At 46.5% G+C, this 24,582-nt stretch overlaps 1 protein-coding gene across 3 annotated transcripts in view; it reads right to left on the minus strand.

The window, feature by feature from the left end:
* Positions 1-24,582, minus strand: part of ankrd11 (ankyrin repeat domain 11) — a 162,460-nt gene that overhangs the window by 4,648 nt on the left and 133,230 nt on the right. For all 3 annotated transcript variants that reach the window (XM_072670938.1, XM_072670939.1, XM_072670940.1), the window contains exons 4-11: positions 11,319-11,492; positions 10,054-10,254; positions 9,773-9,915; positions 8,735-8,879; positions 1,485-8,641; positions 1,230-1,328; positions 672-815; positions 468-560 (exon numbers count right to left, since the gene is read on the minus strand). In XM_072670938.1, the coding sequence (XP_072527039.1) occupies positions 468-560; positions 672-815; positions 1,230-1,328; positions 1,485-8,641; positions 8,735-8,879; positions 9,773-9,915; positions 10,054-10,254; positions 11,319-11,492 (8,156 nt within the window). The remainder of the gene's footprint in view (positions 1-467; positions 561-671; positions 816-1,229; positions 1,329-1,484; positions 8,642-8,734; positions 8,880-9,772; positions 9,916-10,053; positions 10,255-11,318; positions 11,493-24,582) is intronic.

Here is a 24,582-nt window from a genome sequence, read left to right on the forward strand (position 1 = left end):
CTCCTTTCTTTGGTTCTAAACCGAGGAGGCGGCTAATGCTAATGCATGCACACCAAGTGATCAGACTGTATAGTTGTAGCTAAAGTAGCTGGGAGCTGAATGGTCAGGTGGGTCAGACAGACTGGACTGTAAGATATTAAACACTATAGAGTTTAAAACAGTCGCTGCTCCAAACAAAGTAATTTAGTCCGATTTTTAGTCTGAAACTGGTACTAAAATAGTGATTTTACTGCTCTTCACTGTTGTGGATTAGCACGTCTTACCCAAGTTGTGAGGCTGTATATTTACAGAAATCTGAAAAAAGTTCAGATTGGGATCGGCCGATAGCCAGCATTAAGAGACTTGGATCGTGATCGGATCGGGACATCCCTAATGACGATGATGCAAGACACAGCTTGAGCAAATATGTCTCTATGACAAACAACATGGTACGTTAAAATCTAATGAAATCACAGAAAGGTCCTCACCTTCATGCGGTCATACTTATCGTCCACGTCTTGAATCCAAGAGATGAACTGCCGAGCGTTGAATCGATCTCTCACAGACTTGTTCTCATCCCCCTTTTGTGATTAAAAACACAAGAAACATAACCAAATGAGATTAGTCACATGACCACATTAATACACAAGACCCCTGAAATCCGGATCTGGGTCATGACAGAAGTATCTCACCTGGCTTTCTGATGGCATATTGTAGACCTCTGAATCCAGCAACATGGTGCAAGCGCTGAACGGAACAGCCTGATTTGCAATAGTCCTCGCAGCTCTGCAATGAACTCGTAGTACCTCTTGCTCACAGGACACAATCAGCTTTTCCTGTAAAAGAGCAAGATAAAAAATTTAGCATAGAGGGAAAAAAAGGTCAGCCTGGACTCCCAAAGATCTGCTTAAAAAAAGAAGAAAAAAGCCCAGAGCAAACTTCTGATAAAGGTAAAAGAGGTGGTACAATCTTTCAAAATCATCAAGGTTCACAGAAGTCACCGGAGCAACTTCAGAGGAGCGCAAGATGAAATGGGGATTTTGATTGTACTATAATATGCTTCTTTTAGTTGGAGAAATGCATATTGCAGATACAGGGCTTTTCCATTACACAGAAGCTTTGATCATTCATCAAAAGGTTTTGTGCTGAGCGATCAAAGCACTAATTCTAACTGGATGACTTCCAAAGTAAGTTGAGGGATGAGGGGAAGGAAGAAGCACTGCGTGGGAGCTGGGGGTTCGTGAGCATACCCGTTCAATGCTGTGCTGCAGTCGCAACTTCCCTCTCACTGCCTCTTGCTGCCTGAAGAGCTCCTTCAAGGGCTCTGACAAGGATGGAGGTGGAGCAATCTGGAGGTAAAGGTGGCAGAAAGAAAGACAAAAACAACACCACATGATTCATAACAAGTATGACTTCTGGTTTCTAATGCATTTAAAAGTCCAATGACCAGAAGAAGTGCACTTGTCATGGCGTGCGTTGTACACCGCTAGGATGATGACACTCACCACTGGGATATGAAGTTTGCTCAGAGGTTTGCCGTCAAGCAGGTAGGAGCCGGTGTAGGTCACATACTCCGCGTAGCACTGGGGTGCCTGTGGCGTTATGTAGCAAAGAATCTTCCGCTTCTCTTCGATCTTTTTGCGGATCTGCAGATACTCGAAATAAGGGTTGGAGCGGTCGCTGTGGTAGGGCTCGATTTCATCCAGCTTGATGGCGTTCACTATGACTGCCAGAGTCTGCTGAATCATCTCCCTCGTCTGCTGCATCGCCGTGTTGACAAGCTGGACCTGCACCTGCTGCTGGCCTGATTTCTGGAATTTCCTTTTGCGTGGATGCTGCGTCTGGCCATCCTCCTCCTCGACAGTGCGGCCTTTAGTTTTGGTAACGAGAGCAGGCGCAGCTGGGGTGGAGGTCTGAGCAGCGGTGATGTGGATGGCCTCCTTCTCTTTGTCCTTCTCCACTGCAGTGACGGAGGACGGAGAGCTGTTGGTGACACTTGTGGTGACGGGAGACGAAGCGGCAGACGACGTGATGCTCGCGGGGCTGGCCGCGGTGTTCTGCTTGCTCTGATTGGCCAGCATCTGCGCTCTATTGCGAGTTATCCTTTGAGGGATCTCCTCAACCTTCTTGGGGGCCTCCGATGTTGCTGTGGCGACTGGCAGTTTGGCTGTTGTCTCCAGGGCCTCTGACAGTTGGGTGGTGCAAGATGACGTGACCACCAAGACTGGAGCAGAGGGGCGAGGACTGCTGGAACGGCTCAAAGCTACCACCGGGGTCGATGTCTGTTCTGCATTCAAAGCTGCCAGCGTTTCCAAACACGGCGCTACCGAAACTGGCGCCAGAATATCAGGGGACGGGTCTGTCGGTTTGTACTCCTGGTCATTCTCGCCATCCGTAGTAGCTGAATACATGTTCCCATCACCCTCATCCTGCTCATTAAACGTGCACACATCATCTTGGATCGTTTCTTTCATAGAGGGAACATCCTGGAGGCTCTGAGGCTCTGGCTCCAGGTCGATCACAGGTTGCGGTTGGTAGCTCTCCTCATGGGGAGGAGGCACCAGATCCTGAGCAGGCTCAGGAGGAGGAATAACTGCAGGAGAGCTGGGGGCTTTGGGCAAACTGGGCAAGCCAACGTCCAACACCCCTAGTTCTTTGCTCGTTTCTATAGCCATAGGTCTTATTTGTGCAGGCGGATGCTTGGTCTCCGGCATCTCCGGGGCCGTAATTTCAGGCTCCTGCATCTCTTTTTCTTGAAACGGAAGGTCTGGCAAAGAGAATGGGCCCAGGTCATCAAGCTCATCAACGGTAGCAGAGAAGGGGTCTTCCCAGTGAGTCTCTCTGCTTACGGATGGGGCGATGGTGCTCTCGGGTGGATAACTGAGGGGTTCTTCTCTGCTCTCCTGTGTCATGCACGGCGGTTCTACATCCATTTGATTCTCCTCAACGTGGGGTTTGATTTCTGGGAAGAAGGTTTCCAGTCGATTCGCTGAAGGAGGCATGAAGTTCGATTCGGAGTCCACGGGCTCCGTTACAGGTCTCACTGGTGATGAACTATCTTCTGCATCATCTTTCTGGATCTCATAATGAGGCTCTGATATTTGCGAGGGACAGTATGGCCTGGAGTATGTGGAATAGGGGGGCGTTACAGATGGATGGACAGCCATTGCCGTGGGGATATGTGGCAGATCACAATCAGAGTGCGAATATGGGCTGCTGATCTTCGAAACGGCAGCTTCCACTTCCCCATAACTTTCGTTTGGCGATTTCATAATCTCTGCTGAATTCCACCCTACAGACTGATCACATGAGTTCTCCATGTGGCCATCCTGAGGATGAGTGGGTGTCAATGGAAGCATTTCAGGCTCTCTGCGGTCTGGAGATTCAGCCCAAGTCTTCCTGGCCGAGTCTTCAATCCCAAGAGAATATGTGGGATCTTCTACAGGCTGTATGGCCTGCTCTGGAGCTATCTGAGATTCGGCTACATCCTCTACGTTGTCCTCCTCTTCGTCATCTTCCTCCTCTTCCTCATTGTCTTCATCCTCCTCCTCTTCCTCCTCCTCTTCCTCATTGTCTTCATCCTCCTCCTCCTCCTCTTCTTCCTCCTCATCATCCTGTTCCTCCACAAGAGGAGGCAGATATTCACTGCCACTGACTGGATCAGACGGCAAGACGCTGGGCTCACTCTGATGTGGTTCAGACAGGTCATCGATGTCCATAGGAGGCAACGCTGCAGGGGCTGGTGTCGGAGGGGCAGCTATGTCCAGACAAGGCTCTTGAGGGTCAGGTCTGTGGACTGGAGTCGAAGGCTTCATTAGATAGTTGTTAAACATGCTCTCTGGGGGGAGCTCGCTGGCATCGTTGCCAGCACTTGCTGCAGAAGCTCTATCTTGTACAGGCTGCGATGGGTCAGGCCTTGGAGACAGCCTGTGAGGGGAGAAGTACGGAGAAGAGACACAGTCGAGTCTGTCCAATGACATTTTGTCATCAGGAAGATGCGAGGCAGAGGACTCGAACTCTGCAGCTGACGGCACATTCTGTTGCCTGAGGAACTTGTCAGCTTCTGCTTTGAACTCCTCTTCGAGAGGTCTTCTAACCTCAGAGGTGACTGATCGACTCACGAGGGGTAACTGCATATTCTTCGCCGGCGTGATGCACGTTCCTTCTGGGAAACTCTGGGAAGAGTTCTGAGACGAGTACCTATCAAAGAATGATGGGGAGCAGGCGTTCATGGACATCGTCATCGCCGAAGAGTTCTGACAGTCTAGTCCATCAAACATGATGTCCGGGTAGTCCTCTGCACTGCAGGACGGTGTACGAGGCGTCTGCATGACCTCTTCAAAGCTTGGGCACGAAATCACAGATGTGGGAGTGGGAACGCCCGTCGGCCTGTTCTGGTCAGGTCTTGGCGACGCAGGGAGGTTTTCCTTCATCTGGTGGCCTGCGAGCCAGTCTTTTGAGTTCTGGCTGTCCATGGGCTGCGATTTCCTGTCAGGAGACATCATCTGGGCTGGAAGGCCAACGTCTTTGAGCTTCTTTTCTTTCAAGGCAGATTCCAATGAGCTGGACTTCTTCGTCGTAAGATCGCCACGGTTCTTTTTCAGCTCCTCTGTGGACTTGGTTTTGTCTTTGAGCTTTGGATCACCTGACCTATGTCTGAGTTTCTCCATCTGCTTCATTCGCTCTTTGTGTCTCTTATGACGCTCTTCAATCTCCTGGTCTTTTAAGCTAAGCATTTTGCCAAAGCTCGTTAGCCTGAGGTCACCATCAACCAGAAGTTCCCGTGGTCGGGAGTCTTTCCGGGATCCCGAGTCTTTTGACTGGCTGATCTTGTCGTTTTCATCTTTGCTCTTAGTCTTGTTGTACTCCGGTCTATCTTTGTCTGGGACGTCTCTGTTTCTGTCCTTGTTTTTGCCGTCAAATTTTGGACTATCCTCTTTAGACTTATCCTTCAAACTTGTGACCTGAGGGCTTTCTTTAAGTCCGGATTTCTGATCTTCTTTCGAGTGTCTGAAGGACCCGAAGCCGTCTGAGTATTTGTGCTTCTCCTCCTTCACCTTTTCCTTATGTTTCTCTTTTTTCTTCTTCTCTTTGATCTTCTCACTGGTGATGACACTATTCAGCTTGTCCTTCTTGGACATCTCTTTCTCAAACTCCAGAGTTTTATCCAGGTCATCCTCCCCATCAGCCTTAGAACCGTATGGAAAGGTGTACGGATCAGCTTCCAGAGGCATAGGCTCCTTCTCAAAAGGTAAGCTCTCCCTTCGCCCAAAGGCCTCTCGGATCTCCTCTGACTTGTCCCTCTTTTCTTTCTTGACCTTCTCCTTTTCTTTCTCGTGACTCTTCTTCGATGACGAGGAAGAGGAGTGCCTATGTCTCTCTTTGTCTCTAAACTTGTCCTGAGGATTGGAAATGGACAGCGACTCTCTCCTGTCTTCGGACATGTCATTAGAAGAGTCGTAGAAGCTTAAAACCGGCTCGTGACCCCGGTCTGTGAAGCTGTCTGACGAGATCTCGCTGTTCTTATCATTGGAGTCATCTTTGTAATCGTTCATGGCCTCCTCCTCCAGCTTCTCCAGCAGCGATTTCTCATTTTCGCCGCCCTTCGAGGGTTTTCGGTCTTTCAGATGGTCTGGCTTATCTTTGTATTTGCTTTTGCTCTTCTCGTCCGTGGCCTCCCGCTTGTCCGTGGGCTTCTGCTTGTTCTTCTTGTCCTGGTTGGAGTCCACAGATGCTCGGTCTTTGCGGTCCTTGTGTTTTGCATCAGTTGAATCCTTGTCTTTCTTATCTTTGTGTTTTTCGATTGAACCTTTTCTTTCCTTTCCAGCATCAAAGGCTGTTGTTTTTTCTTTCTTTTTATCTTTATGCTCCTTTTCCTTCTGCTTTTCTGTGGAGTGCTGTTTTCCCTCTCCAGAGTACTTCCTGTGTTTGTCTGTCAGGATGTGGTCCATGTCGTCTCTGTCAGGTGTGGAATCTTTTCGGTGGGAGTCCAGGAGCCCAAACGAATCGCTCAACTTTGCCACCCCTCCGTTATAACTGTCGTTCTCGTCTTCACTCTCATCTGTGAATATATCCTCAATTTTATACCAGGTCTTCTCCCTCACCTTTTCCGGCTTCTTCTCCTCCTTCTTGAATTCCAGAAAGTCCTTGTCCCTTTCGGAATGTTTGTCTTGGGATATTTTTTCTTTCTTGTCTTTACTCTGCTCGGAGGACATCTTCCTCTCCTTGTCCTTACTGTGAGAGTCTTTGTGTTTGTCTTTAGCTCCGTCCTTCTTGTCTTTGGAGCTCCTTTCGAGGTCCTTTTCTTTCAAAGACCTATCAATCGAGTTTTTATCAGGTTTGTCCTTGTCCTGCTCCAAACTTCGATCTTTAGGCTTGTCTTTGTGCTTTTCTCCTTTAAGCCTGTCCTTCTTTTCCGCACCTTCCCCTTTCTTCTCCTTGTCTTTGCCAGAGTGGTTCCTCTCCCTGGGATCCGACTTGGTGGTAGATTCGCTTTCCGATTTGTCTTTGAAGAAGGCCTCGCTCCCGTACTCATCTCTCAGGCATTCTTGTTTCGTCTTCGAGTCCTTCCGCTCCTTGGTAAACTCGTAGGAATCTTTCCGGTCTCTGCTGCCATCGAGAGACTCCTTTTCCTTCTTCTCCTTAAGTCCCCCATCCGATTCCTTCCGCTTCTTCTCCTTTTCTAAGTGATTGGAGTTGAGCTTTTGTTTGTCCGTCCAGTCCTTCTTCTTCTCGTTGCTCTTGTCAGAAGACTCCTTCTCTTTCTTCTTGGACGTAGCGTCTTTGTCAGAGCGCTTGTCTCCGTGCTCCGACTTCTTGTCTTTGACTTTATTCTCCTTTTTCCGCTCCCTGCTTTCTTCTTTCAGCGTTTCCACAATTAGCTTCATCGAATTGTTCGTTTTGAACTCTTTCACGGGAGCGTCCCAGCTGTCCTCTCCGTAGAGCAAGCTGTCAGAAGAAAGGTCCGACGGCCAGCGATCGTGATCGTCTGATGCGCTCATCTTGGTGTCCTCTAAAAAATGATTTTTAATATCGTAGTCCTCATAATCCGTCTCTTCCTTGACGGCCTTATCCTTCTTAGACTTTTCCTCTTTTCCAATTTTCTCCTTTTCTGACTTAAAATGTTTGTCTTCTTTCAGTTCCCCCTTTTTGTCTGCTTTCAGAGACTTATCCTTGGACTTTTTCTTTTTATCCTCTTTGTGGGATTTCTGTTTCTCCTCCTTTGGCTTCTCTTTGTCCTTCAGGCCTTTCTCCTTTTCCATTTTCAAAGGTTTGTCCTTGTCCTCTTTGCTTGTTCTCTCCTTGTTGGACTCCTTTGCTTTCTTGGATTTCTCCTCTTTGGACACCCTCTGGATGTCCTTCCCTGACCAGTCTTTGTCTTCGCTTTTGCCTTTCGATAATCTGTCCTCTTTCTTAAAATGATCTTTGTCATGCTTGGAAAGTTTGACCTTACCGTCGGAGGGAGACTCCGTTTCCACAATGAGGGATTTTTGCCGAGAGTCGTCAAAGTCGAAGGTAAAGCTCTTTACAAATTTTTCGTTCATGTCCTGATTCAGCACCACGCTCTGAACCTTCTCCTTCTCCTTGTTCTTGTGTTTGTGTTTCACTTTGTGTTTTTTCAATACTTTCCCGTCCTTGTCTGCTTTAGAGACCGTCCCGTCCACGTTGGAGTTCTTGTAAAAGTCCGAGCTCTTTTTGTCTAACGCGTTGGCGTGCGTGTTGTTTTTCTTCTTGTTGTCCTGCGTTTTCTTCTTCACCTGTTTTACAGACTCAACGCTGGAGTCTGCAGAGGAATAGTCCGACTCGCTGGAAAGCCTCGTTCTGACGGAGTCCGATAGGGAGCTGTCATCCGACCAAGTTGGGGAAGACACGGTCTTCCAACCGTCTGTCCTCCACTGTTTTGGATGCTGCTCAGCCAAAGACTGCGTGAGCTTCTGCGAGCCCAAACTCCCGTGCGAGGACGAGGAGGAGGACGCAGACAGGGAGCTGAACACAGAGGACTCTTTAAGGTTCAAAGCAGAGGAGTCTTTCACGCAGTTTGAGCTCGGCATCGAACCCTTGTCGTCCTCGCTCTCCATGTCGCCGGTCTCAGAGTCGGACGTGCAGAACTTGTCGTTCACCTTGCCGAAGCGCACCTCCTTACTGACGTTATTTTTCGTCTCCTTCTTCCTCTTCTTCTTGACTTTGTTTTTGTCTTTCTGCTGCTTAGAGCTCAGCGTGGCTGAGTCCCTGCTCTTGTTGGTCTGAGCAGCAGGCTGCCTCGGGGTGGGCGTGGGCGTGAAACACAACGTCCGGTCGTCCTCATCCGAGCTGTTGCTGTCCGACAGGATCCGACGCACAGGCTTCTTTGGTGTGAGCGAGTTGCTTTTGGAATAGGTTTTAACCTCCATCTTGGGGATGGAGATGAAGTTGTTGGCCTTGCTGACAGGATCCTTGCGGAACTCTTTCTTCAGCAGGTGCTTGTCATCCACGGGCGGGACGCGCTCCTCTTCGTCGTCCTCGTCAAACTCGTACTCGTCCTTGACGGGTGTGGTGGTGGATTTGGGAGGGTCGAGGGCCTTCCCTTTCAGCTTCAGGCCTTTCTCGAACTCAGAGTCTGTGTTATTGCCATCGACGGAGCTGGAGGGGGCAAACGACGGGGCGTCTTCCTCCTCCGAAGATTCTGTCCAGATGAAAACACGCATGGTAAGACACTGAAAGATGAGGCCATAGCGAGAACTGGTACTGTGTTCTGAACAAATCATACAATACATACCGGATGAACTCTCGCTAGAGGTGTACGTGCCTTTTCCTAGCAACAGATTCAGCATGGTTGGAGAGTTTGCCACCTTCAGCGGCGTCTCCCCTCTTCTGTTGCTTTGACAAGGATCCCCTCCATATCTCAAGAGCAACTTCACCACCTGCAAAACAATTACAACAACTTACAGATTCAGAACCTTGATTGTTTGCTCAGGAACACTGATCTGATCTGTGTGTGTGTATAAATAATAATCCAGCTCCACAGTTTAGATCAGACGAGCTGCTGATTAATCCAATCAGTAAAATCTCTTTATTTTCAGTCTCAGTTTCTATAATCAGACTTTCTGGACTGACTGATTTAGTTTAGTCCAGACTTTTATTAAAATTATGTTTTATAGTGTTTAATATCTGATAATCCAGTCTGACTCTCCTCCCTCCTGACCAATCAGCTCCCAGCTCCTTTACAACACTGCAGTCTAATCACCTCCTGTGTGTGTGTGTGTGTGTGTGTGTGTAGTGGTACACACTCTGGACCGATATCTGTGGTTGTTGGTCTACTGGTGTGTAATAACTGTGTGTTTATAGTGGGTGAGTGTGCTGTGTGTGTGTGTGTGTGTGATTGGGGTTTCCATAGTGAGTGTGTGTGTGTGTGTTAGAATTAGCGTTAGCCTCCACTCAGTTCTGAATGGGTTCTTCAGTGCTGGTTTATAAACAGAGAAAGGCGAGCACCGGTTCTGCGGTTCTCCCGCTGGTAAAACAGAGCGTTTCAGTGAGAGTTTTATAAAGGGTCAGATATTATGGTCTGCTTTAAGGTTCCACTGTAAAATAGCTCCACACTGCAGAACCTCAACTCCTTTATTTACCTCCTGACAACCACTAGATGACGCTCTGAACACCATGGTAAAAACTAAGAAACTGGACAGGGAGTCAAATAGCCAATACTCAATATTCTAGCATTCTAGCCTGATGGTACTGATGGTACTGAGGTCTGCTGAACCAGGAGGTTTTGGCACAAGGGTTTAATAAACCATCACAACTGGAGTGAAGTGCCTACCTTAAAATGGCCATTGTTTGACGCATCGTGAAGAGGAGTGTCATCATCCAGGCCCTTGGTGTTGACCTCGGCCCCTGCTGCCAGCAGCTGCTTGGCCACATCGTAATACCCTCTGTTGCATGCCTCATGCAGTGCGGTCCAGCCTGGACAAGGACCCCACATTGTTAGTAGTCTAACAACAGTCTTCCTGATATTTTCTGACTACAGGAGCAACTGCTCACACATAGAAACAACGAGCCTCTATTGATCATATCATCACCATCTTTCTATGCCACCCTTACCTGCAAAGTCTTTTACATTCACGTCAGCTCCCTCACTGATGAGCTCCTTGATGCGGCGTACCTCCCCGCGGATGGCTGCCCGGTGGAGCCTCGTTTCACCCCTCTCGTTGCGTTTATTCACTTTGTCTTTGGTTTTTGAGGCAGAGTTTGGCGTTCCCTTCTGACCCAGATTTGACTGTGACTGGTGCTTTGGTGTTGTATCTGCAAAGAAATTCACACAGAACAGCGGCCGTGAAGCAGGGCCCCAGCGAGCGCACTATCGGTGCACGTAATGCGAGGGGAGCAGCTAGGCGGAAGTTGCTAGGACACTGACCGCCTCTGGGTGGCAGCGTTGCATAGCAAATACAATCCACGGCCTCATTGCCTGGACTCATTTCATCTCTTACTAGATTAAAATAAAGCCTTAATCACATTTTCCTTATTGAGTTTGCAGGGCTTTGTCCAGGACGTTATTTAAAACTCACTTAAGCTGTGTTCAGTCCACTAGGTGTGAATGGGGAAAAGGGCCCGAATATAAATAGATGAAGGAGGGGAACCAAAGACCAAAGCTGAAGCAATGCTCAAACAGAGCTTTCACTGTCGTGCCTTTCACTTTCCCTGGGTTTTTTTTCTCTTTCTTTTTCTCTGTCAGCACAAAGACATACCTTGGTGCATAATAATAATAATAATACACTGAAATGCTCTGGGCGAGGACTTGCCCCTCTTTTGTTATCTTTGTTTTTGTTTTGGAAAATGGAATCAGTACAACCACTAGAAGAGGAAGAGCTAAATCTGAGTAATCTAATAGAGGCATGCATTTCTGAGATAAGAAATAAACAACAACCGAAAAAAGGTCCAACTCTGTGGTTTGGCTCAGGGTACAGATTGCACTAACCCTACGCACTGCAGCAACTTCATCCTCCCTAATGTTCAGAAGGGCCAATAATAAAAACACAACGCCGACAACAGAAGTAGCGTTTGTGTTAACACAGCAAAACAAATGTTTCCACTGTTGTTCTGTCATCGATGGAAGGGTGAGGCTCACAAACAGAAGTGGATTAAGATTGCGGAGCTCTATTCCGCTGAAGTAATGGGAATTGATGAGGGTTATCTTGTTAGATTGAATTCTAATTAAGTGCCGTAGTGTGCGTTTTAATGAAGCATAGCGCCAAAGAGAGCGAGAGAGCGAGAGTGCGAGAGAGCCAGCGAGAGTGCAGAAGGGACAGTGAGAGCTGTGGGGGCTGCAGTGCTCGCGGACGGACGTGGCGCCCATGACAAACACGCACCTGGACTGTTTACTGACTCCTCTGCCGTCATCTGCATAAGAAGAGCCACCTGCTGCCGCTCTGACAGCGGGTACCCAGCCCGGATCCCTGGCATGCCCATCCCGAATGGCAGGCCTGGCTTCCTGGAGTTGGTAGGCTCCTTTTTAATGCGCTTCCGCTCCGGACCTTGCTTTTCTGTGGAGGGAGAAAAGACAAGGGTGTGTTAGAACCAAAAAATAAAAACAACAACTGCATGAATGACAAGCTTATGAGCAAGAAATAGGAGTCCAGCGTTTCTAAGAGCTCGTCCACTGAATATCACTGCTGTCCAAACAACAACATCTGAACACATCAGCTGCAGAATGGACCAACAGAAACGCCCCAAAATCACTTGGAATAAAATATTTACATTAACTTACATCCGTTGAGCTCAATGTAAGGTTTACCTGTGTCACATTTTTGTCTATATTTGGCAATATTTCTGCAGGAAAGCTGTGATATGTGATATTTTGGCCCGATGTCAATATTCAATATTTGGCCAAGTTCATATCAGCCAGTGCTGATAAATAAATATTTAGAAATTCTGACTTAAGCTGGGCGAGAAAATGAAAAGCATACGGATACTGTAGTGCAGCAGCTCAGCTATAAATAATACAAATATCAAAGATTCAAATATAACAAATATCACAAATTAAAAACATAACATACAAAAATTAAAGACACGACATTCTATTACTGAGATTTTGGAGCAATTATCTGCCAATAGCAGTATGATTCTGACATCAGGGTGTAGCCCTAATTTTTAGGACTGTGGCTGTGCAGATGAGTGAAACAGGGGGCCCATAGGCAAATTTGAGCCACTAGAAGCTTTCAAGAGGAACAGGAGGAGCAGTGTGGTTTTACCGGAAGCTATACTGATCACCAACCTCAAATAATAATAATAATAACAATAATAATAATAATAATAATAATCACCAGTTATTATCTGGCTGAATTCAAGTTCTGGCGTCCAGGGACTAAAATCCAGCACCAGGACAACGCCCAATTCCAACATCAATTAGACGTAAATAGTGACCACATCTACGTTGATATTTTTCTGGTTTTAAGCTGAGATGATAAGTTACCAGGCATGCTGACCAACACCCAACATCTGGACAGCGCCATAAGCCTAACGTCCACTCGACGTGACCTTTTACCAGCATCAGATGTTGACATTTGGTCCGATGTCCTTCTGACGCCGTGTATTAAATATTGCAGTGTTTATAATCAGCCTCTACTAGGTGTCAAAATACTGCGACTAATATCAATATAAAAAATATCAGTATTTAAATATCAGGGTGTACCATTTTCACCCCATCGTCCAGCCCCAACAGCTGGCTTTGCTTATTAGGCCTCTATGTCGCTTACAGGCCTTCATATTCACCCACTCCACCTATAAGTAGCACAGTTATTGGACCACAGGGTCATGTGGTCCATGCGCCTTTGTCCAATGGGATTCTGAACGTGAAGTGGACTCCCAGGTGAATTCTTCCCACTCTGCCCTCCCACCCCCGCCGCCCTCACAGTCACATTCACAGGCTGAGAGCCTGCAGCAGCCATACAGCAGGATTACCCAGCATCCCCCCCTGGGAGGGAGGAGCACTCCGCTGCCAGTCTGGAGGTGGAGAAAGAGTATGAATGCGTGTGTGTGTGTGTGTCAGTGTATGTGTGTGTGTGTGTATTTCTTTAAGGGTGTGACTTGGCAGCCAGACAGTGATTACAAAATGGCCGGTGTTGGTTTCAGCGTGGCTAAGGCAAGGTCACCACTCAGACGAGGAGCCGGACAAAAGCAGCTGCTCTTCAAAGACACGCCCGTCAATTATTTTCAGCGTCTGGGTGTTAACACATCTCCCCCACAATGCACCGAGACGGTCCATTATACTGCTCGCGCCCACGCTATCAGCTTACAGTGGCAAACAACAGGGAGACATCCTGCGACCCTTAAGCCTCACACTCACCAACACTGCCCTAATAACACACACACACACACACACACACACACACACACACACACACACACACACACACATACATACATACATACATACACATACATACACACATACACACACCGTGAACTACAACAGACCCCAAAATCTACGCTGCAGCTCACGTCTAATCTATGGAGGATCTCCGAAGCTGCGGGCCGTTGCTCCAAAGACGCTGATTCGCTCAAGGCCACAAATATCGTTTATATGGAGAGGAAACAAAGCAGCGGAGACGCTTCCGGTCACAGAACTCTTCCACAGTCGAGTCTGATGAACTTTCTCCGACATCTGTAAACGCTTACGCCTAATGTACCCCCACCCATACACATTCTCTCTCTCTCACACACACACACACACACATCTGCCGCTTAGACACATTCCTCCAATTCAGACTCAACCTGCATGCGCCGCAGAAGCAGTCTAAACATGTTTTCAGGCTCAGGAGAGGAGAAGGACCTTAAACCTGCAGAGCTAGCTGATGCAGCCTTCATCGTTAAGGCCAGGCGTTAGCCCTGGTCACAGTGGAAGTGTGTGTGTGTGTGTGTATGCATTAGGGTTGGGCAATATGGCTTTTTACCTGTTCTCGCTTTTTATCACCAACATGATAAATTATGTCAGCAGGCTTTTCTGAACAGACTGTGGGAATAACAGTCAGGACATTGTGGCTTCAGTGGATGGTGTGGGGCAACAGATAGCTCACTGGCATGTAGGAGACTGGGGTTCGATTCGCAGTCTGGGTGCGCTACACCAATACGAGTCCTTGGGCAAGACTCTCAACACTGCATTGGTCCACCTGTGCAACTCGAGTAACCTTGTAAGTCGCTCTGGATAAGAGGGTCAGCTAAATGGCTTAAATGTAAAAGTATATAGAGAGAACTGATTCATTAGTTCTATATAGGAGGAAAAACTATGTTGGTGTTAAGGAATCATCTATAACAGGCTTTAGAAACGCCAGTGGATGCTCAAGTGGTTCTTGGTGAGGTGAGATGGTTCTTCAAAAACAAGGAAAATCTTTTGTAGATGTTTCCTGTAGAAGGTTTTATAAAGCTAATCTAAAAAGCTTAACACAACTAATTCAACTAAATGCAACACAAATGCTCTCTTAATGACGACTGAAGTCTCAGAATCATTCAACCACCTTCACGACGAGCGTCTTCAGTACTTAGTAGAGCATCCTAGAGGAGACGCCAGTTTCTGGCAGCGTTCCTAAGGAATCTTCATCCATTCCTCATGGGCAGTTCCAGTTCTCTAATATCCTTGGATTTGCTGCTGCAACCTCCTTCCTTAATCCCACTCAAGATTCTCAGAATTATCCAGGACTTCTTCTGAAACCAAGCCTTGGTGGACTTTACTTAAGGGTTATGCTTGGGATCTCTGTGGTCTCTGTTGGAAAGGTCCAGTGATGCCCAAGTTTCAGCTTAGCTTCCTCACAGGAGGCATGACGTTTTCTCCTAGGATTTCCTGAGACTGCATAGAATCCACCTTGTCCTCCATACGCTGCAGGCTTCCAGTGCCAGAGAAGCAAATCAGCCCTAGAGCATCACTGAGCCACCGCTATGCTTCACTGTAGGCAGGATGTTATTTTATACAGTGTATATATGTGTATATATATATATATATATATATATATATATATATATATATATATATATATATATATGTCTTAATGTTATATATTAGCCTTATTACACACCCTTAGCTTGCACATGCACTCGCACAGATTTAATCCATTAACTGTATCTGAACATGGGCTCCAAACCCACAAACAGTAATGTGCTCTGCCACATTCCAATGGAATTACAAACAACCCAATAAAACCAGTGGGTAAAGAGAAAACGCCAAAACATTAAATCCACATATGCTGCACGCCATTTCCGTAGAGTGGAAATCTAACACCACCAACACTCACCTTAAAACTATTATTACTGCACAAACAGAGCAGAAAACAAACGCACGTGAAAGACTCAACAATAACGGCCTAAACCTGCAGAGAAACTGCACAACGCACCAGCCTCATCAAACAAGCACTCAAAGGCAAAAACAGTAAGGGTCCAATTTATTTACGGAAGAGGTGGTAATTCTCCAGTATAATATCCTCAAATCACCATCATTAGTCTGGTGGGAAGCACTGGGAGATGGCTCATCTGTTAGGCTGGACACATGACTGCCTGAGGGGCTAGTCTCTGCAAAGTAGACCTGATGACCTCAAATGAGTTCGTCAATGTTGTTTGGATTCAGTACAAGTTCAGTATGTATGTGAGACAGGATGTCCTAATGATTATAATAGTAATAATTAGTAATAGTAATTAAATAATCTACCACCTGTTAAAAAAAAAATCACAATTACAAGCATGTACATATTCTAAGGGACTTGCTTATGTTCATTTTTGCAGTGAATCTGGCAGTTCTCTCCATTCTGTCCAATAGAAATGCTCCAAAAAGACAGGAAATACATTTTTATACATTGATTCTCATCCTGTAAAGCTGCTATTTTGAAGATACAAGGTTTTTGTCACAGCAGTGACATATATATGTACGCATACAAGCTCCTCAGACAAATAAATCAGTCGCCTAGCGTGTTTAAGGTGGAATTAACTTCAGGCTCCTGCAGATGGCGCTGCATAAGGATGATGGGGCTATAGCTATATATATATATATATATATATATATATATATATATATATATATATATATATATATATATATATATATATTATACCTGTGGGGTGTGTGACAGGACTCAGACATTGAGAATAGGTGGTGCAGTGCAGTGAGGGTCCCATTGGATGTGTTGAAAATGGGTTGCAAAGCAGATACAGTTAATGATTGGCTAAAAGGAGTGATTGACTGCATTTGGGCAGTGTGAAGGAAGGAGCTGAATCTGCAGGTGTATGAAAGCATACGGTCATACAGGTCTACCAGCAGTGGCAGGAATCCCAGCCTACAGGAAATTAGTGAGTAATTACCAAAGTAAAAAAAAAAAAAGTTAATTGAGCCGAACTGCGGCTAAACACCGACATCACCTACGTCCAGAAACGTGTCCAGTCCAAGCCCGTTCAAATTACAGCTGCTATTCATGCTTGTGGAAGTATTATCACAGGTGCCTAATTTTTGGTCTAGTGAGCTTGGCTATATCTCTAATACGCCATCGCCTCAGTCAAAATCAAAACCTTGTATCTGAAATGAAGATAAATTCATATGTTTAGATTGATCTGTTTATTTATCCATAATACCCGTTTCTTCCTGGTCAATTTGGTATTTTTGACGAGTAAAAGGGAGTAAAACTTGGGTGCTGGACTAATTTGACCCTGCCTCCCTGCAGGACGCCGTGCAACGTGCACATTTCAGGCTGTCTCAGCCTAACGTCCACAATTCCCTACAGGACAGTGCAGAGGCCAAAACCTCTCAGCTCAGTGCACTACATAGGGAACAGGGAGCAATTCGAGACACAGCCGCTCCGAGCTTAACTTCAGATTAGAGGTGGACAAACCAGAAATGTAAGGTTCCCAAGAAGAAAAGCCAACGGTTTGTGCAGCGAAGTGAGACGGCATGGGCCGTGTGCCCGTAACCTTATCACCGAAGAAAACAGCAGTGTTCCCATGCTGGCGAAACCCATCAGACCCGTGGAGCTGGCTGGATGGGGGGTGGAGCAGGAAGGTCTGGGCAGACATATGACAATCAAAACACACCAACAAATAAGCAACGTCAGTGGCGTGGGGGTGAGACAATGGACTGGGACGGTTGCTTTAGGGTTTCTTGGAACGAGCTGCACGGCCGAGTGTGTGTACACGCTGTGCGTCTGCACTGAGGGCTGCAGAGAATCTGGGTCAAGGGCTGGGGAAGGGGTGGGACTGAAGCCCTAACCAAGGAGGGGGACTTCCCATGGCCAGGGCCATGAAGAACAACCTCCTTTACTGCGCATTTACAACAGCAGCAGCAGCAGCAGCAGCAGCAATCTGAGCACACATACAGGGCACTGGAGAACGGAGGGTTAAGGCGGTGCTGAGGGAGGAAAGGGGACGAAAAAGAAAAGGGGGGGGGGGAATCTGAAAGCACTCTCAGACCAGGCTTCATCAGGGTTATATAACTCAGCCTGATTGGGCTAGTACTTCACCGGGAGAGCGAGCTACGCAAAACTCCAGCACGAGAAAGCAAGAATGGAGAGGGAAAAGAAAGCAGATCAGAGAGAGATCAACACCAGATCGAGAGAGAGAGAGCGCAACACACCCCTCTTGAGCTGCCCATAGAAAACAGGAAATGAAGGCAGAAGAGGCAGGAAGTGCCCACAGGATGTTGTGTCACTGTTTTGTGTGCTGCAGATGAAAGAACAGCGTGACAGAAGGGAGCGCGAGCGAGAGCGAGCGAGAGAGAGCGAGAGAGAGAGAGACAACGAATAAAAGAAGATCACAGAGGAGGCGAGTGCTAACACATCAAGCCTATACACTGGCGCCGTCACGCGAAGGCCTCGTATCTCTAACACAGCAGCTTCAATGGAAGTCGATGTTAAAATGTATTATTATTTATATTATATATATATATTAACTAAATGAGCTGGATCGGGTATCGGATAATTAGGCCGATCCATGAAACCGATCCTTTCACTTTAATTTGTTGGTGTGAGACTGAACTAAATGTTTTGGTTGCTGCTTGTTTGTATGTTTGACTAAATTACTTATTTATTCTCAGGTTCAGCTGCTAGACTTTATTTTAAATCAAGGTTTATGATAAATATTTTAAAATAAGATCAATTACTGTTTGTGAAATTATTACATTTATTTTAATATATTTTAAGAAGTTTTTTTTTTTTTTAATTGTGCTGTCCTGCACGATTGTATTATTATTTCAGTGACAAATTAATGGTGAATTAGAGCATTTATATATGTGTAATTTATGTATAATTATATATTTGTTATATATAATTTGTTTTATTATATAAAGTAATGTTTAAGTCAATCCTGATGCCTTAAGTCTCTCCCACATGGTGAGATATACGGTCTATTAATTCAGCAATGGTATCGGACTGGTATCGGGTATCGACCGATATGCAAAGTTTATGGATCGGTATCCGTATCGGAACTGAAAAGGCCGGATCGGTGCATCCCTAATGTCTACTGGTTCTTTCTTCATGAAATCCTGTCCAACATAAAGAGCCAGTGTCAGATTACTGTCACGTTATGGAGGAAAGTAAAACTGGCAAAAATGGGGATACAAGGCTTTTGTGTGACAATGATGGTAAGCAGACCTCTTACACACACTGGGCTGCCAAGAGTGCACACGCTGACCTCCACCAGACCAGAAGAGTGAATTATTCACCTCGGGGGGGAGAACGAAAGATTACAAAAACATTCCTCCCTCTGGAAATCTAAGATCTGAGTAATTCTCCAACAACAGAGCTTTTGGAGCGAAGAGCTTGAAAGCAAAACTCTCCTCTCTTCTGCCTACAGCTAGCAGACACGTATATATATATATATATATATATATATATATATATATATATATATATATGTGTGTGTGTGTGTGTATGTGTGTGTGTGTGCACTAGCGCTTATGCCTGGCAGCATTAGCGTGGGCAGCAGTGGAGCAGTGAATATTACTGTCTCTGATAAGCCGGCCCACTCCCCTCAGCCTCAACCATCACAGCCCCTCCCTGCTCGCATCTCCCAAACGCAGCGGGCAGCGCTGGCCAGGGCAGCTGTGGACTTACAGAGACCCATATTAAGAAGTCAAGATTATTTTGCTATTTTGCTACATACATACATAACTGGTTAAAATACGATGCTGAGAGTTTCACTGCATATTCTGATTACGACAGCCTTAAAATATGCTGAAATATGCTGTATGGCCTCACGATTTGGATAAACAACAGTGCAAAGTCATGATAAAACTGACTTCTGAGTGTATAATAGCACCCTGATTCGTTATGATGTTCCAATATTAGTTAATTATCCAAAATACTGCAAAAATGGAACATATTCAGTGATTCAGTGAGTCAATAATAAAACACGGAGGCAATGGGCAGCACTGAATATGCATATTTTGACCAATGAAGGGCTCTTGATGACCTGGTGCCTGTTGCTCTAGAGGGAATGCTGCTTTTAAAAGCTGGAAAATGGAAAACACTTGTGGCCTAAGATGTTCAGCACTGTGCAGAAGCTTTAAGCACCTTTAGATTGAAAATTCAGCTTATATGATCAGTAATATCATAAATACAAATAAGTGGTGGTGGTGGTTCTCCATCACTGTGTTCATCATTAGAACATCTCCAAAGTTCTCCTCTCTCATGGAGTCTAGTATTATTTAGAGTTCTCCTCAGATCAACACCTGGTTTGGTGGTAAATCAGGGCTTAATGATGGTGAATCAGGTGAGCTGCTGCTGCTGCTGCTGCTGCTGATGGAGTTGAACACATCCTCCACGCTGTGCTGGCTGGACTGGGGGGGGGGGCGTCCAGGAGAAACCTGGAGGAACCGAGCTCAGTTCTTCAGACTAGCTCACCGGCAAGATCTCACTACTTTCTTTCTTCAGAATGAGAAGCTCTTGTTTCTCCTTTTTACTGGATTCATGTTCACCTGCTTTATCTGTTCTGATGAGATCTGGAGCTTCTACAGTAAACAGCTGAGAAACATTGTTTAGAAGAATGGGATTAGGGGCCTAAAGCCTCTGTACTGCGCTGTATCAGAGGAAGGGAAGGCAATCAAGCAAGAGAGGGAAAGAGAAAGGAAGGGAGGACGAAAGAGAAAGCATGAGGTTTCTCAGGCCTTTGCTTCCCTCACAGCAGAGCAGCACTGAAGCAGGAGAGCAGCAGAGAGAGGACAGAGGAGGAGGGAGAGGGAGGGAGGGGGGCAAAAAAATAAAAACACCACCACTGCAAAAATACCGGCTAGATGAATTATGCATCTCAAATGGAGTCTTCCAGAAAATGAAAGCCAGGAGAGCGCAGTGCTGACAGCACAAGGCCAGCTGCTCCTCTACCTTCACAGTCAGACTGGTTTATCGGCCAGGAGGGGACGAGAAGCAGCTTATCTTCTGCAGCCTGGCTTCTTCAAGTCTGAGACGCATTGTGCGTACGCCACTCCCACGCGATCCTGCTACGTTTGTTGCATAAGAACAGCCGTACAGTACAGAGCGAATGTGAGCACGCTGGGCGAGAACTGATCTCCTGCTGCTATATGTGATGTAGTACGGTGGACGCCCCCTTCTAATGAACGCATTCAGCACCTATTGCTGACACACAAACACATGCACAGCTTGTCCTACACCTAGTACACCTCTACTGCCAATAGAATAGGACTCTCTGGAGCAGATAAACATGGGCTATAGAGGGGAATAAAGCCCCCCAGCATTAAGGAGCTGTGGAGCAGTGGAAGAACTGCGTTCTCTGGAGTGATGGATGGTGGATGAGGTGGTTGGTGATCATCCAGCATCCTTACTAATTCTCATGTTGCTTAAATCAATCAAATCCCCACAGCTATGCTCTTCTTCCCTGGACAGTAGAGACAGCTACTCCAACAAAAGCAGGATCAGCTCTTTATAACTCCCTTGATTTCAGAAAAAGCCATGAATGAGCAGGTGTCCCAATACTTTTGTCAATACCGAGTAGAAGGGAGTAGTAGTAGTATTTCTGTTAATATCAGAAAGGGCTGAATCTGGAAAACAATCACAGTGATGCTATATGACCAGCTATGACCAGAACAGCTAGCTGCTGGGTTAGCTGCTTGGCTAAGTGGTGCTACGCCCTGCTGCCAACCATGCCAGTCAGAGGCAGTTTTGCTGACTCGGCGTGCACACTTTCACTCTCGCAGCCGCTCTTGATTTGGATGTCAGGGTGCAGGACATTTAAAGGAAGTAGAGCGCATGCAAAAAGTGTGACACTACTGCTAGAGATTTGAGCTGACGTCAGCAGAAAGTGCTGAACAGGGTCAAAAAACTGATTCAGTCCAATAACAAATCTATGCTGAGATGGCATTTTTAAGGCTCAACCGTTTGCAACTCTTCAAATTCTGTTTGTTATTCAGTGGTTAATCCGAATGCAGAGAGTACAGTGAATTATTTCGTAACCATTTGATTTAGCAACTTGTGGAGTGCCACAGGGCTCAATCCTGGTCCCTGTGAAACTGATAATGAAGCGTGGGCTCAAACACAGGGTCTAAAATGTTCTAGAAGAAACACCAGATCGATATCGGCTGACACTCAAGTCTTGGAGCAGGAAAGGCGGTTCCGGGCCGTCTCTATATACTGCTTTAGTCTTTTCTGCTGTGAGCTTAAACAGAACTGATGAGTCAAAGGGTGCACTGCTGATCACGCCAGTTAGTTACATAATAAAAGCCAGACTCCCTCCTCTCTCCGCTCGCTGGCCTGGGAACAGCGGTCTGCAGCAAATGGCTTTTGTCTAACATATTAAGGCAGTTGTCGGTTCATAATTAAGCCCAGTGGAGAAGTTCTACCACTGGCACATGTGTACAGAACGGCAGATTAGTCCCTGGTAGGTGTGTCTGCGGGTGTCAGTGGTGAATATGGTGCAAAGGTTACAGTGGCCTGAACTGGCGTAAATCCCACTGGGAGAGGAAGCATCATGACTCAAAGCGTCGAACGGAGTGGAGGGAGGGATTTGAGCCAAGGACTGAAAAAAAATCAAATAATAAAAAAACTGCACAGGCTGACGATGACTAGGCATTAAATACAGAGCAAAACAGTAGGAGAGGACCCATGCTGACTGTACTGACTAATGAAACGGGGCACAAATCTAACAGGGAAAGCCATGCTGGTTAGAAGAGGCTAACTGGAGTCAGCAGAATTCCCAGTGAGCCGGTAAAGTCCAGTGAGTTAACGGTCATAGACGAGAGCACGCGGACGTAAACATTACAGGCAAGTCTACATCTGAAGTCTCTCAAGGCGCTGCGGGTTGCAGCCGGTCAATTATTCATGTCTGCCATGGAGGTCAAACCTGGGGCTGGTTCACCCAAAAGACTGCGTCTCACACAGTGCATCACTTTCAGCTTTACTGCAGAACGATGCTCACAAAGCCATAGTGCAAGTGCTGAACGTTTCTAATAAAGTGGCCAGAGTGGAAGCACAAGGTAGGGGTTTCTAATAAAGTGGCCAGGGAGTGTAAACACAAGGTAGGTGTTTCTAATAAAGTGGCCAGTGAGTAGAAGCACAAGGTAGGGGTTTCCAATAAAGTGGCCAGAGTGTGTAAACACAAGGTAGGGGTTTCCAATAAAGTGGCCAAAGATCACAAATAAAATCACAAACCTGGGGTTTCTAATAAAGTGGCCAGGGAGTGTAAACACAAGGTAGGTGTTTCTAATAAAGTGCCCAGAGTGTGTAAACACAAGGTAGGGGTTTCCAATAAAGTGGCCAAAGAGTAAAATCACAAACCTGGGGTTTCTAATAAAGTGGCCAGTGAGTAGAAGCACAAGGTAGGTATTTCTAATAAAGTGGCCAGAGAGTGTAAACACAAGGTAGGTGTTTCTAATAAAGTGGCCAGTGAGTGGAAGCACAAGGTAGGGGTTTCTAATAAAGTGGCCAGTGAGAGGAAGCACAAGGTAGGGGTTTCTAATAAAGTGGCCAGAGAGTGTAAGCACAAGGTAGGGGTTTCTAATAAAGTGGCCAGTCAGTGCAAGCAGAAGGTAGGTGTTTCTAATAAAGTGGCCAGTCAGTGCAAGCAGAAGGTAGGTGTTTCTAATAAAGTGGCCAGTCAGCGCAAGCAGAAGGTAGGTGTTTCTAATAAAGTGGCCAGTGAGTGGAAGTGCAAAAACAGTGGTTTCCAATAAAGTTGCTAGAGAGGGTAACCAAGGTAGGTGTTTCTAATAAAGTGGCCAGAGAGTGTGCGTACAAGGTAGCTTGGGAGCTAACCCAGCATAAAACAGGGGTTAGACCGAAGCCGTAAATATATTTTCCCGCCCTTTTCTCCGGGAAACGGCAGCGCTGTAATCACGCGTGTAAGAGAATCCAGCTCCTAGTTTAAAGTGGGCTGCTCTGCACCACGCAACGCCCAGCCCGAAAAGCAGCCCCGAGCCACAAAGATACACAAAGAGGTGTGAACCTGGGCGTCTGCAGCGTAACTACAGCAGTAAAAGAGAAAGAGGAAATGTAACGGACGTAAAAGCTGAATAACGTCTTGTAAATTATTGTGAATGAATGGCTGACACACACACACACACACACACACACACACACACACACACACACACACACACACACACCCAGAGTGAAAATATGGGAGTGCATAATCAAGCACAATGGCATAATTTGAGCAGAGAAAGGCAGTGAAAGTGACAGACATGCAGCAGGGCAGTGAAAAGGTGGAGAGGGGGCCGCACCCCCCGCCTATTAGCATGACAATGAGCACTCTAGGCATTGTCTGAAGAGTGGAAAAAAGGGAGGATTTTACGCTTAACGGCCACGCCATACAAAAGAGGGGGAGCGCCAACGGCCTGATAAAAGGTTAGAGAGGTTGATCACGGGCTGAAAGAGCAACCGGACCAGAAAACACAGCCAGCGCTCATTCTTCATGTATTTACAGCAAGAAATACAACAACCGGCGCACTCCTCAAAGCAGGACTTCCACAAACTGGAACATCTAAGCCTAAAGTCAGGACCTACTGGAATGCCCCATAGCTTTCCTGCTAATCCACAGGCTGGGCATTTGGATCTATCTGGCTAATTGAGAAAATCTGCTTTGTGGAAAACCCCCTCCAGAGTAATTAATCTACTGTCGGAAACGTTCTCAACCAACAACACCACAAACAAGATCCCCCCCCCCCCCCCCAAAAAAAAACATGTTGCTCAGAGTGACCCCACTGCTACACAGTGGACCCTGAAGTCCCTGAAGAACACACCAAATGAGCGAATCTAAGCCCAATCTAGCTCTGGAGAATAAGGATATCGCTCAAAAACAAGCCTGAACTACCAACAATCAACCGAATTACCAACAAATAACCCCACGATCTTCTAAGCAGAGCTCAAGCATGAGAGCACACAGAGGTGGTCCGAGGCCTCGGCTCGTTTACTGCAGAAAACAGAGGTGAACGTCTTACCCAAAACCTTCTCATCCCCTCATGTCCAGCAGATCCCTCGCTTAACGGAGTAATGTTTGCGTTATCAGGACTTCCTCTAATCCGGGACGCACACTGGAGTGCAGACCAAACACACAGCAGCCCACTACACAAACACACTAGCCTTCCTCCTTCCCTCTCCCTACCCACAATACCCTGCAGTGAGGGGCCCCACAGGCCAGGCCAGGCCCCGCCAGGCCCCG

The sequence above is a fragment of the Salminus brasiliensis genome, chromosome 25 (genome assembly GCF_030463535.1).
Source record: "Salminus brasiliensis chromosome 25, fSalBra1.hap2, whole genome shotgun sequence".
NCBI lineage: Eukaryota > Metazoa > Chordata > Actinopteri > Characiformes > Bryconidae > Salminus > Salminus brasiliensis.